This window comes from Hyperolius riggenbachi, chromosome 10, assembly GCF_040937935.1.
Source record: "Hyperolius riggenbachi isolate aHypRig1 chromosome 10, aHypRig1.pri, whole genome shotgun sequence".
Taxonomy (NCBI): Eukaryota; Metazoa; Chordata; class Amphibia; order Anura; family Hyperoliidae; genus Hyperolius; species Hyperolius riggenbachi.
Window position 1 is genome coordinate 22800021 of NC_090655.1, and position 13873 is coordinate 22813893.

Here is a 13873-nt window from a genome sequence, read left to right on the forward strand (position 1 = left end):
AGCGATTGCGTTTTACAGTGGGTTCCAGGGCTAAAGGATAAGTAACAGCATAATAACCTTTAAACAAAAACATTTCTTTGTTACAGCTGACACAAATCCTACAATAAATCTGAAGTTGTTTCCACTTCCTGCTTTCATAGGGTTAACAACCTATGTTTACCGACTATCTGCACTGCTGTGGCAGTCAGGTGACACAGGACAGAGATCAAATTACAACTTGTGATTAGTCCCAGATGAGGGTGAATTAGACAGGCTAAACTCTAAATACAAAAAGAAGATGAAGCGCGCCATAGTGCATTAAATGTGTAGGAGTTTTTATTAACAATTAAAAGTTATACTCACAAACATGAGTGATAAAAATCGCATCTCAGCGGACTGCCAGCCGCTTGCCTCTGCAGTGGGGGATGATGCGCTGTGGCCAGCAGCGCGGTTTCCGATGACAGGGAATCCTCTCACTGGTGGGTGGGCGTCGCTGGAGTGTCAATCGGCGTGTGACGTCATTACGCGTTTCGGCGCTCAGCGCCTTCGTCAGATCTAAACTCTAAATACATACAGGGTGCATTTCTCTGTTTTCCTACTGTCCTGCGCAAGAGTTCAGGTCCACAAACAGAATGCAGTGCCCATAAGTTACAGATGAATGCTAGTCACTAATACACAATCCTGGCATGCTGGAATGTACTTTTTGAACCAGTAGTTTCTCTGTTTCTTATACATGATGACATTAGTTCTGGCAGAATTGGATTTTGTTTCCCCTCTGCTCTCATTGCTGCAGCAGATTTGCCCCTGCCAGCTCACAGAAACATTTTAGATTCGCGCTAAAAGCCTAAATGCTTCTTGGCTCTATCCGGCAGGCGTACATCCTCCGTTTCCCCGGCAACGCGTTGTTGCTGCCCGGGCTGTGACGTAGGCGCGCACGTGCTGGGAGCAGGGCTGCTGCGGATTGCAGGTAAACGATTCGTGCGCCGAACGTCTTTTATGATACTTTATGCCTCGTGCCAGATTCTCTAGCGCTCCCCACCCCCATCATGTCTTATTTGATTGAGAAATAGGAGCTGCACCTATAAGAGCAATGATTATTCCCCTTATGGAGGTGCAGCCACTGTTACTTAATGATTCTGCCCTCCATTGCTTCACAGTTGTCTGGCTGTCAGAGCTGTAGCTAGGCATACACACTGTGAGATGAAGCCTCAGTCTGGGAAACAGATAAATATTTCTTGAACTATGTTTCAGGCCTATTAACTGCAATTTGCGATTTGTTTGTGTTTTTTTGGGGGCTGTACGTAATAAAAAGGCGCCCGAAAATTTGGGCGCACAGAAAAGCCGATTTTCAGATATTCTACTATTAAAGGAAACCTTAACTGAAAGATAAAAATAAATGAATAAAGTTTTGCTTACCTAGGGCTTCCCCCAGCACGCTGTACCCAGACCGCCTCAAACCGGCCCTCCGTTTCCCCGCTGGCAGCTAGTTTTGATTTCAGCGACTGACCAAAGTAAGCCTGCGAAGCTATGGCCGCACACGTACTCGATTGTGCCACCATCGTTGTCTTGCGCAGGCGCAATATGCACGCTAAGCGTACGTTTGTAAGTGGTACACATACTGCGCCTGCTCAGGACGGCCACGGTGGCGGGAGCACAATCGAGTAGGCGTGCGGCCAGAGTCGTGCAAGCGCACTGCTGAGATCGAAACTAGCTGCCTGCGTGGAACCGGAGGATCGGTTTAAGACGGCGCAGGCACAGGACATCTGTAGGGGGCTGGGGGAAGCCCCAGGTAAGCGAAACGTATTGTTTATCTTTCAGTTAAAGTACCCTTTAAAGTGTAAAGAAGGATCGTAAAATATCGGTATTACATACCGATATTTTACTATAGCTAAATTTCACCCTACTCTCTTTCACAGAACCCTCCCCCTGACACCTAACAACCCCTCCCCCCCCCCCCCCCCCCCCCCCACACACACACACACACACACACACAAACTTAACCTTAAAGAGACACTGAACCGGAAAAAAATATGATATAGTGAATTGGTTGAGTACTATAAATAATTACTAGAAGATTAGCAGCAAAGAAAATATTCTCATACTTTTATTTTCAGGTATATAGTGTTTTTTCTAACATTGCATCATTCTATAATATGTGCAGATTACACAACACTCAGCATTCAAAATGAGTCTTTCAGAGCAGTCTGTGAAGTAATGACCTCTCCTCTAGCAGAGGAAAAGTAAACAGTTCACTTACAGTTAAGATAATAAAAGTCAGATAACAGCCCTCTCCACGACTAACTTAGTCGGAGAGCTTAATGGCTTGTTTGCATAGAGATAACAACTGGAGTTTCTCAACTCTTCCTGTACTGGAAACAATTAGACTGATGTATCTGATCTTAATGTTTTATTTCTTAGCTGTACTACAAATACAAATCATAATATCATCATTTTTTTTTCGCTTCAGTGTCTCTTTAACCACCGCCCCCACCTCCAATCGCTTCAAAAAAATAAAATAAAAAAAACGTAATTTTTTGTTGCTGCCGTAGGCACACAATGAAATAGTGGCATTGAGGGGTGATTTGGGTTCCTGCAGCACCTGATAAACATTGGCCACTCAATCCTATGGCTGCGCACAAACTTCCGCTGCTAGCAGGGTCCCAAATTTACTTCTACCGATTTGAGAGCGATCAGATTCCGGCTTGCATTTTTCCGCACGATATGTGCATTTGTCAGTGATTTAGCGCTATTTTGTTAGAGTAGTCATTTGCCTGCGATTAAACATGATTTTTTTTAACAGTATCCAGTAAAATGCCAATGAGGAACTGCATCCTTTGTGCAGGAAAGGTGTGTGTGTGTGTGTGTGTGTGTGTGTGTGTGTGTGTGTGTGTGTGTGTGTGTGTGTGTGTGTGTGTGTGTGTACAGTGTGTGTGTGTGTGTGTGTGTACAGTGTGTGTGTGTGTACAGTGTGTGTGTGTACAGTGTGTGTGTACCGTGTTTCCCCGAAAATAAGACAGTGTCTTATAAGACAGTGTCTTATATTAATTTTTTCTCCAAAAGATGTGCTAGTACTTATTTTCAGGGGATGTCTTATTTTTGTGAAAACATTGGTAGTTTTCCTATACAAAATGTATATACTGCCTGCCATGATGAAACACAAGCAGCATGTACAGAGATTGTGGTTTGCAGATATTGGCTCTCACTTCCAAGAAACTGATTCTGCTGTGGGTAAGAGTCTATTTCTTGTAGGCAGGGAACTCTCAGTCAGGCTCCCCAGAGCTATGATAGGATAAACTGTGTGTCTTGGGAAGAGGTGAAGTGCTGCTGATGCTTATCACTTTTCACTTTAGGACAGATCAGTGTTGCCAACCGCCCGTAAATTTACGGGCAGCCCGTAAATTTTGATACAAAATAAGCTGCCCGTGAATTCCGTAAGGAATTCAGCAGTGTCCGTAAGGGCGGCCAGTCGGCCTCCCGTCCTGTTGCAGGAGGACAGCAGCGCAGTGGAGGAAGAGCTGTGGGCAGCGGTGGAGAAGGGGGGCAATCTCCCCCCCTTCCCTTACCTTAGTGCTCTCCCTCCCTCGCTGACTGTCCCCTCCTGATCTAAGTGCTGAGTGGCTGGCAGGCGGCAGCGGGCGGGACTTACCTTCCATCTCGCCCCTGCGCCGGACCAGACCAGAGTAGCGGCAAATCATCCCGCGCCGGCGACGAGACGCAGGAAAGTTCCGCTCGCTGCCGCCAGCCAGCCACTCAGCACTTAGATCAGGAGGGGACAGTCAGCGAGGGAGGGAGAGCACTAAGGTGAGGGAAGGGGGGGGGAGATTGCCCCCCTTCTCCACCGCTGCCCACAGCTCTTCCTCCACTGCGCTGCTGTCCTCCTGCTGGGGGGGGGGGGGGTCACCTGGCTAGCTATTGTGGGCACATATACCTTTGGCTACATATACTGGGCACATATAACCCTGCCTACATATACTGGGACATATACCCTGCCTACATATACTGGGCACATATACCCCTGGCTACATATACTGGGCACATATACGCCTGGGTACATATACTGGGCACATATAACCCTGACTACATATACTGGGACATATACCTGTGGCTACATATACTGGGGACATATAACCCTGGCTACATATACTGGGCACATATAACCCTGGCTACATATACTGGGCACATATACCTGTGGCTACATATACTGGGCACATGTACCCTGCCTACATATACTGGGCACATATACCCCTGGCTACATATACTGGGCACATATAACCCTGACTACATATACTGGGACATATACATGTGGCTACATATACTGGGCACATATACCCTGCCTACATATATTGGGCACATATACCCTGCCTACATATACTGTGCACATATACCCCTGGCTACATATACTGGGCACATATAACCCTGGCTACATATACTGGACACATATACCTGTGGCTACATATACTGGGCACATATACCTGTGGCTACATATACTGGGCACATATACCCCTGGCTACATATACTGGGCACATATACCCCTGGCTACATATACTAGGCACATATACCCCTGGCTACATATACTGGGCACATATACCCCTGGCTACATATACTGGGCACATATAACCCTGACTACATATACTGGGACATATACCTGTGGCTACATATACTGGGCACATATACCCTGCCAACATATACTGGGCACAAATACCCTGCCTACATATACTGGGCAAATATACCCCTGGCTACATATAGAGGGCACATATAACCCTGACTACATATACTGGGACATATACCTGTAGCTACATATGGGCACATATACCCTGCCTACATATACTGGGGACATATACCCGACTACATATACTGGGCACATATACCCCTGCCTACATATACTGGGCACATATACCCCTGCCTACATATACTGTGGACATATACCTCTGGCTACATATACTGGGGACATATACCCCTGCCTACATGTACTGGGCACATATACCCCTGGCTACATATACTGGGGACATATACCTCTGGCTACATATACTGGGGACATATACCTCTGGCTACATATACTGGGCACATATATCCCTGGCTACATATACTGAGGACGCTGGCTGTTTGCCATTATGTGCATTTACTGGGGAAAAGCTGTCTCTTATTACGTGCATTTACTGGTGAAAAGCTGTCTCTTATGTGCATTTACTGGTGAAAAGCTGCCTTATGTGCATTTACTGGTGAAAATCTGTCTCTTATTATGTGCATTTACTGGTGAAAATCTGTCTCTTATTATGTGCATTTACTGGTGAAAAGCTGTCTCTTATTATGTGCATTTACTGGTGAAAAGCTGTCTCTCATTATGTGCATTTACTGGTGAAAAGCTGTCTCTCATTACGTGCATTTACTGGTGAAAAGCTGTCTCTCATTACGTGCATTTACTGGTGAAAAGCTGTCTCTCATTACGTGCATTTACTGGTGAAAAGCTGTCTCTCATTACGTGCATTTACTGGTGAAAAGCTATCTCTCATTACGTGCAATTACTGGTGAAAAGCTGTCTCTCATTACGTGCATTTACTGGTGAAAAGCTGTCTCTCATTATGTGCATTTACTGGTGAAAACCTGTCTTTCATTACGTGCATTTACTGGTGAAAAGCTGTCTGTCATTACGTGCATTTACTGGTGAAAGGCTGTCTCTAATGTGCATTTACTGGTGAAAGGCTGTCTCTCATTACGTGCATTTACTGGTGAAAAGCTGTCTCTCATTACATGCATTTACTGGTGAAAAGCTGTCTCTCATTACGCGTATTTACTGGTGAAAAGCTGTCTCTCATTACGTGCATTTACTGGTGAAAACCTGTCTCTCATTACATGCATTTACTGGTGAAAAGCTGTCTCTCATTACGTGCATTTACTGGTGAAAAGCTGTCTCTCATTACGTGCATTTACTGGTGAAAATCATGTCGGCAGATGTGCCCAGAAAATACGTGCAATCATGTCGGCAGATATGCCCAGAAAATATGTGTAATCATGTCGGCAGATATGCCCAGAAAATATGTGTAATCATGTCGGCAGACCTGCCCAGAAAATACGTGCAATCATGTCTGCAGACCTGCCCGGAAAATACGTGCAATCATGTCGGCAGACCTGCCCAGAAACTACGTGCAATTATGTCGGCAGACCTGCCCAGAAAATACGTGCAATCATGTCGGCAGACCTGCCCAGAAAATACGTGCAATCATGTCGGCAGACCTGCCCAGAAAATACGTGCAATCATGTCGGCAGACCTGCACAGAACATACACCTTCTAATATAAATAAATAAAAAAAAAAACATTTACTCACCTGCAGCAGCAGACCTTCTGTCCCAGCCTCCATCCGGCGCAGCTCCCATGAGTGGTTGGGTGGATAGGTAGCCATTTAGGTAGGTAGCCTGGTGGGTGGGTAGGTAGGTAGCCTGGTGGGTGGGTAGGTAGGCAGCCTGGTGGGTGGGTAGGTAGGTAGCCCTTAGCCGGGTGGGTAGGTAGCCTGGTGGGTGGGTAGGTAGCAGGGTGGGTAGGTAGCCTGGTGGGTGGGTAGGTAGCCAGGTGGGTAGTTAGGTGGGTGGGTAGGTAGCTGGGTGGTTAGGTAGTCTGGTGGGTGGGTTGGTAACTAGCCCGGTAGGTAGGTAGGTAGCCGGGTGGGCGGTTAGGGAGGTAGCCGGGTGGGTGGGTAGGTAGCCAGGTGGGTGGGTGGGTAGGTAGGTAGCCTGGTGGGTGGGTAGGTAGGCAGCCTGGTGGGTGGGTAGGTAGGTAGCCCTTAGCCAGGTGGGTAGGTAGCCTGGTGGGTGGGTAGGTAGCCGGGTGGGTAGCTGGGTGGGTAGGTAGCCTGGTGGGTGGGTGGGTAGGTAGCCTGGTGGGTGGGTGGGTAGGTAGCCCCTAGGTAGCCGGGTCGGTATATATACGCCTGGGTACATATACTGGGCACATATAACCCTGACTACATATACTGGGACATATACCTGTGGCTACATATACTGGGGACATATAACCCTGGCTACATATACTGGGCACATATAACCCTGGCTACATATACTGGGCACATATACCTGTGGCTACATATACTGGGCACATGTACCCTGCCTACATATACTGGGCACATATACCCCTGGCTACATATACTGGGCACATATAACCCTGACTACATATACTGGGACATATACATGTGGCTACATATACTGGGCACATATACCCTGCCTACATATATTGGGCACATATACCCTGCCTACATATACTGGGCACATATACCCCTGGCTACATATACTGGGCACATATAACCCTGGCTACATATACTGGGCACATATACCTGTGGCTACATATACTGGGCACATATACCTGTGGCTACATATACTGGGCACATATACCCCTGGCTACATATACTGGGCACATATACCCCTGGCTACATATACTGGGCACATATACCCCTGGCTACATATACTGGGCACATATAACCCTGACTACATATACTGGGACATATACCTGTGGCTACATATACTGGGCACATATACCCTGCCTACATATACTGGGCACAAATACCCTGCCTACATATACTGGGCAAATATACCCCTGGCTACATATAGAGGGCACATATAACCCTGACTACATATACTGGGACATATACCTGTAGCTACATATGGGCACATATACCCTGCCTACATATACTGGGGACATATACCCGACTACATATACTGGGCACATATACCCCTGCCTACATATACTGGGCACATATACCCCTGCCTACATATACTGTGGACATATACCTCTGGCTACATATACTGGGGACATATACCCCTGCCTACATGTACTGGGCACATATACCCCTGGCTACATATACTGGGGACATATACCTCTGGCTACATATACTGGGGACATATACCTCTGGCTACATATACTGGGGACATATACCTCTGGCTACATATACTGGGCACATATATCCCTGGCTACATATACTGAGGACGCTGGCTGTTTGCCATTATGTGCATTTACTGGGGAAAAGCTGTCTCTTATTACGTGCATTTACTGGTGAAAAGCTGTCTCTTATGTGCATTTACTGGTGAAAAGCTGTCTCTTATTATGTGTATTTACTGGTGAAAAGCTGCCTTATGTGCATTTACTGGTGAAAATCTGTCTCTTATTATGTGCATTTACTGGTGAAAATCTGTCTCTTATTATGTGCATTTACTGGTGAAAAGCTGTCTCTTATTATGTGCATTTACTGGTGAAAAGCTGTCTCTCATTATGTGCATTTACTGGTGAAAAGCTGTCTCTCATTACGTGCATTTACTGGTGAAAAGCTGTCTCTCATTACGTGCATTTACTGGTGAAAAGCTGTCTCTCATTACGTGCATTTACTGGTGAAAAGCTATCTCTCATTACGTGCATTTACTGGTGAAAAGCTATCTCTCATTACGTGCAATTACTGGTGAAAAGCTGTCTCTCATTACGTGCATTTACTGGTGAAAAGCTGTCTCTCATTATGTGCATTTACTGGTGAAAACCTGTCTCTCATTACGTGCATTTACTGGTGAAACGCTGTCTGTCATTACGTGCATTTACTGGTGAAAGGCTGTCTCTAATGTGCATTTACTGGTGAAAGGCTTTCTCTCATTACGTGCATTTACTGGTGAAAAGCTGTCTCTCATTACATGCATTTACTGGTGAAAAGCTGTCTCTCATTACGTGTATTTACTGGTGAAAAGCTGTCTCTCATTAGGTGCATTTACTGGTGAAAAGCTGTCTCTCATTACATGCATTTACTGGTGAAAAGCTGTCTCTCATTACGTGCATTTACTGGTGAAAAGCTGTCTCTCATTACGTGCATTTACTGGTGAAAATCATGTCGGCAGATGTGCCCAGAAAATACGTGCAATCATGCCGGCAGATGTGCCCAGAAAATACGTGCAATCATGTCGGCAGATATGCCCAGAAAATACGTGTAATCATGTCGGCAGACCTGCCCAGAAAATACGTGCAATCATGTCTGCAGACCTGCCCAGAAAATACGTGCAATCATGTCGGCAGACCTGCCCAGAAACTACGTGCAATTATGTCGGCAGACCTGCCCAGAAAATACGTGCAATCATGTCGGCAGACCTGCCCAGAAAATACGTGCAATCATGTCGGCAGACCTGCCAAGAAAATACGTGCAATCATGTCGGCAGACCTGCGCAGAACATACACCTTCTAATATAAATAAATAAAAAAAAACATTTACTCACCTGCAGCAGCAGACCTTCTGTCCCAGCCTCCATCCGGCGCAGCTCCCATGAGTGGTTGGGTGGATAGGTAGCCGGGTGGGTGGGTGGGTAGGTAGGTAGCCTGGTGGGTGGGTAGGTAGGTAGCCTGGTGGGTGGGTAGGTAGGCAGCCTGGTGGGTGGGTAGGTAGGTAGCCCTTAGCCGGGTGGGTAGGTAGCCTGGTGGGTGGGTAGGTAGCAGGGTGGGTAGGTAGCCTGGTGGGTGGGTAGGTAGCCAGGTGGGTAGTTAGGTGGGTGGGTAGGTAGCTGGGTGGTTAGGTAGTCTGGTGGGTGGGTTGGTAACTAGCCCGGTAGGTAGGTAGGTAGCCGGGTGGGCAGTTAGGGAGGTAGCCGGGTGGGTGGGTAGGTAGCCAGGTGGGTGGGTGGGTAGGTAGGTAGCCTGGTGGGTGGGTAGGTAGGCAGCCTGGTGGGTAGGTAGGTAGCCCTTAGCCAGGTGGGTAGGTAGCCTGGTGGGTGGGTAGGTAGCCGGGTGGGTGGCTGGGTAGCTGGGTGGGTAGGTAGCCTGGTGGGTGGGTGGGTAGGTAGCCCCTAGGTAGCCGGGTGGGTAGGTAGCCTGGTGGGTGGGTAGGTAGCCAGGTGGGTAGGTAGGTGGGTGGGTAGGTAGCCGGGTGGTTAGGTAGTAGCCGGGTGGGTGGGTAGGTAGCCGGGTGGGTGGTTAGGTAGCCGGGTGGGTGGTTAGGTAGCCTGGTGGGTCTTTAGGTAGGTAGCCAGGTGGGTAGGTAGGTAGGTAGCCGGGTGGGTGGGTAGGTAGCCTGGTAGGTGGGTAGGTAGCCGAGTGGGTGGGTAGGTAGCCGGGTGGGTAGGTAGGTAGCCGGGTGGGTGGGTAGCTATCCGGGTGGGGGACCCGACTCCTATCCTCCCTCCCTCCCTCACCTCGGGGGCCCCCCTCCCAGTATGCGCGGCGGGAGAGCGGCAAATCCAGGAAGTCTCCGAGGCTCCAGCAGGCGCTAGAGGCTCAGCCGCTTGGTCTCCCGTGTCTTCAACTTTGTATACTGCTTGCTACTTTTTGGTTTAGTAGCGAGCAGTATACAGAGTTGGAGACATCGGAGACCAAGCGGCCGCTGAGCCTCTAGCGCCTGCCCGGAGCCCCGGAAACTTCTTGTATTTGCCGCTTGCCCGCGGCATGAGGGGGGGGGCCCCGAGGTGAGAGGGGGAGGATAGGAGTCGGGGCCCCCCAGAAAAAAAAAATAATAATAATAATTTTAAAAAAAACAGCAATACTTAATGGGCCCCTGAAGCAACGGAACTTCAGGGGCCCTCGTGCGGTGGCACGGCCTGCACGGCCGTATGTCCGCCACTGCGTCTACATTTTTCATATTTATTTAAAGACACGAAGTTCAAAATACAATAACAGCCGATCAAAAGCAATCTTTCTCTTATCTAAAAGTGCATGGGAAAACAAAACTGTTAGTATAGGTTACAGCACTTTGCAAATCTCTGCGTTTTTAAATAGCTTCTATGTTTTTTACAGGCACTGTTGCCCTATGGAGCCCACCGCAGATGATCCCAGCGGTGATTCTGACTGTGGGATTGTAAAGTCTGGTTTTATCTCAGGGAAACCAACAAATGAAGCCAAATCATCTGACATTTTGGACCTAAGTAAGAGAAAGCTTTCTCATCTGACTGAAGAACACTACAGGAACTACCCTTGTTTAAAGGTACGTTACTACATACTCTGAGAGATTAGGTAACTATGGGGCTGAAGCAGCGTTGCTAAAAATGGCGCCTCCATAGCAGTGGCTTACCTACCATAGGGCTGCAGGTGCTCACAGCACAGGGTGTAGCCATGGCTAGGGGCGCCGCTGTGGTGCTCACTCACTGTATTCTTCCACCTGGGACCTTTTTTCTCATAGTTTTGGGCAATATTTGGAAAAATAGCAGCAGGCAGTGCAGAGGACTGTACTACTTCCTGCACTAGATGTAGCACCCCTCCCCCTTCCTGTCCCATGGGCAATGGGTCTCTTCGCTCTCTACACACAGCCTGCAGTGGGTGAATGTGCAGAGCAGCAGGGTGAGTAGAGAGAATGATTGCTGTGCTGTAGCTGGGACATTAGCAGGGAGAGGTGGCAGGATGTGTTTAGAGCTTCAGAAGTTGCCTGTCATTAGTAGCCATGTGCACTGATGCTGTAATACCAGAGTGCCCTAGACTATTGATTATTTATCCTGAACAGAGTAATTAATCAATAATGCAGGGCAGTCTGCGGTTGCAGAAGCCAGTGATACAGGTGCTGACTTATGATAATAGCAGACAAGCAATCTCCAATCAATTTAGATTAGCTTGATTGCAGGTATTATTATCTCTTTTTGAAGCTCCCCCTCCCACCCTGTTGTCTTCCTCCATGACCCTTTCCTCTTTTCAGATTTTAGTGGCTTCTTTTAATAGCATGTGATAGCACTGGTGATATCTGCAGGGGGGAGTTGGGTGTAAGTAATCAGCACCAGGGCCCACATGCAATTCACTTTTTTACTGCATTTTCTCCTAGGAGATAATTTTTCATATTCAATTTAAAATAACTTTTTCACACTTTATAATGGAAAAACTACCAAAAAGTAGGTGTAAAAGTGCTGTAAAAATTATTTTGAGTATTTGTTTGCTTGCTGGTAATTTAAAGGGCATTTTATTTAAAAAAAAATGTGAAAATATCTCCTAGGAGAAAACTGTTAAAAAGTGAATTGCATATGGGCCCCGGTTGTCAGATTCCCTGGGTACTTCACTGCTCCATAGGCCACAATAGTAAAAGCCCCGATTGGTAGCAACGAACAGTAATTATGGCTAACTATCTCTATTTATTGGGCGCCAGAATTACTGTTAATTGCATCCATTACTATTGCCGCCTATGGCAGCAGTGGGGTAGTTAAGGGAGTAAAGGTTAGGCACAAGGGGGGTGGGGTGTGTGTTAAGGTTAGGCACAGGTTAGTTAAGTTTAGGCAGGGGGGGGGTTAAGATTAGGTACCACGATGGGGGGGTTGGCTAAGGTTGGGCACCAGGGGGTGGTTAAGTTTAGGCAGCACCAATGGGGTCTGAGGGTTAGGCATCAGTAGAGGGAGGTCTTAGCATTAGGCATCAGTAGAGGGAGGTCTTAGGGTTAGGCATCCGTAGAGGGAGGTCTTAGGGTTAGGCATCCGTAGAGGGAGGTCTTAGCGTTAGGCATCAGTAGAGGGAGGTCTTAGGGTTAGGCATCAGTAGAGGGAGGTCTTAGGTTAAGGCATCAGTAGAGGGGAGGTCTTAGGGTTAGGCATCAGTAGAGGGAGGTCTTAGGGTTAGGCATCAGTAGAGGGAGGTCTTAGGGTTAGGCATCAGTAGAGGGAGGTCTTAGGGTTAGGCATCGGTAGAGGGGAGGTCTTAGGGTTAGGCATCGGTAGAGGGGAGGTCTTAGGGTTAGGCATCGGTAGAGGGAGGTCTTAGGGTTAGGCATCAGTAGAGGGAGGTCTTAGGGTTATGCATCAGTAGAGGGAGGTCTTAGGGTTAGGCATCAGTAGAGGGAGGTCTTAGGGTTAGGCATCAGTAAAGGGAGGTGTTAGGGTTAGGCATCGGTAGAGGGGAGGTCTTAGGGTTAGGCATCAGTAGAGGGAGGTCTTAGGGTTAGGCATCGGTAGAGGGAGGTCTTGGGGTTTGGCATCGGTAGAGGGGAGGTCTTAGGGTTAGGCATTGGTAGAGGGAGGTCTTAGGGTTAGGCATCAGTAGAGGGAGGTCTTAGGGTTAGGCATCGGTAGAGGGAGGTCTTGGGGTTAGGCATCGGTAGAGGGGAGGTCTTAGGGTTAGGCATCAGTAGAGGGAGGTCTTAGGGTTAGGCATCAGTAGAGGGAAGTCTTAGGGTTAGGCATCAGTAGAAGGAGGTCTTAGGGTTAGGCATCAGTAGAGGGAGGTCTTAGGGTTAGGCATCAGTAGAGGGAAGTCTTAGGGTTAGGCATCAGTAGAGGGAGGACTTAGGGTTAGGCATCGGTAGAGGGGAGGTCTTAGGAATAGGCATCGGTAGAGGGGAGGTCTTAGGGTTAGGCATCGGTAGAGGGAGGTCTTAGGGTTAGGCATCAGTAGAGGGAGGTCTTAGGGTTAGGCATCAGTAGAGGGAGGTCTTAGGGTTAGGCATCAGTAGAGGGAGGTGTTAGGGTTAGGCATCGGTAGAGGGGAGGTCTTAGGGTTAGGCATCAGTAGAGGGAGGTCTTAGGGTTAGGCATTGGTAGAGGGAGGTCTCGGGGTTAGGCATCGGTAGAGGGGAGGTCTTAGGGTTAGGCATCAGTAGAGGGAGGCCTTAGGGTTAGGCATCGGTAGAGGGAGGTCTTGGGGTTAGGCATCGGTAGAGGGGAGGTCTTAGGGTTAGGCATCAGTAGATGGAGGTCTTGGGGTTAGGCATCGGTAGAGGGGAGGTCTTAGGGTTAGGCATCGGTAGAGGGAAATCTTAGGGTTAGGCATCAGTAGAGGGAAATCTTAGGGTTAGGCATCAGTAGAGGGAAATCTTAGGGTTAGGCATCAGTAGAGGGAGGTCTTAGGGTTAGGCATCCGTAGAGGGAGGTCTTAGCGCTAGGCATCAGTAGAGGGAGGGTCCTGTGTGAGAGTACGGTTAGGTTAGTTCATAGTAAAATATCGGTAAAGATTACCAATATTTTACTATAGGAATAAAGTAGT

The 13873-nt window shown here is 47.9% G+C and overlaps 1 protein-coding gene across 1 annotated transcript in view; it reads left to right on the top strand.

Annotated features, from left to right (window-relative positions):
• Positions 1-884: 884 nt before the first annotated feature.
• LRRC27 (leucine rich repeat containing 27) overlaps positions 885-13873 on the top strand; it is a 93930-nt gene continuing 80941 nt past the window's right edge. The window contains exons 1-2 of the mRNA XM_068255057.1: positions 885-946; positions 10721-10907. Coding sequence (XP_068111158.1) covers positions 10734-10907 — 174 coding nt within the window. The 5' untranslated portion in view covers positions 885-946; positions 10721-10733. The remainder of the gene's footprint in view (positions 947-10720; positions 10908-13873) is intronic.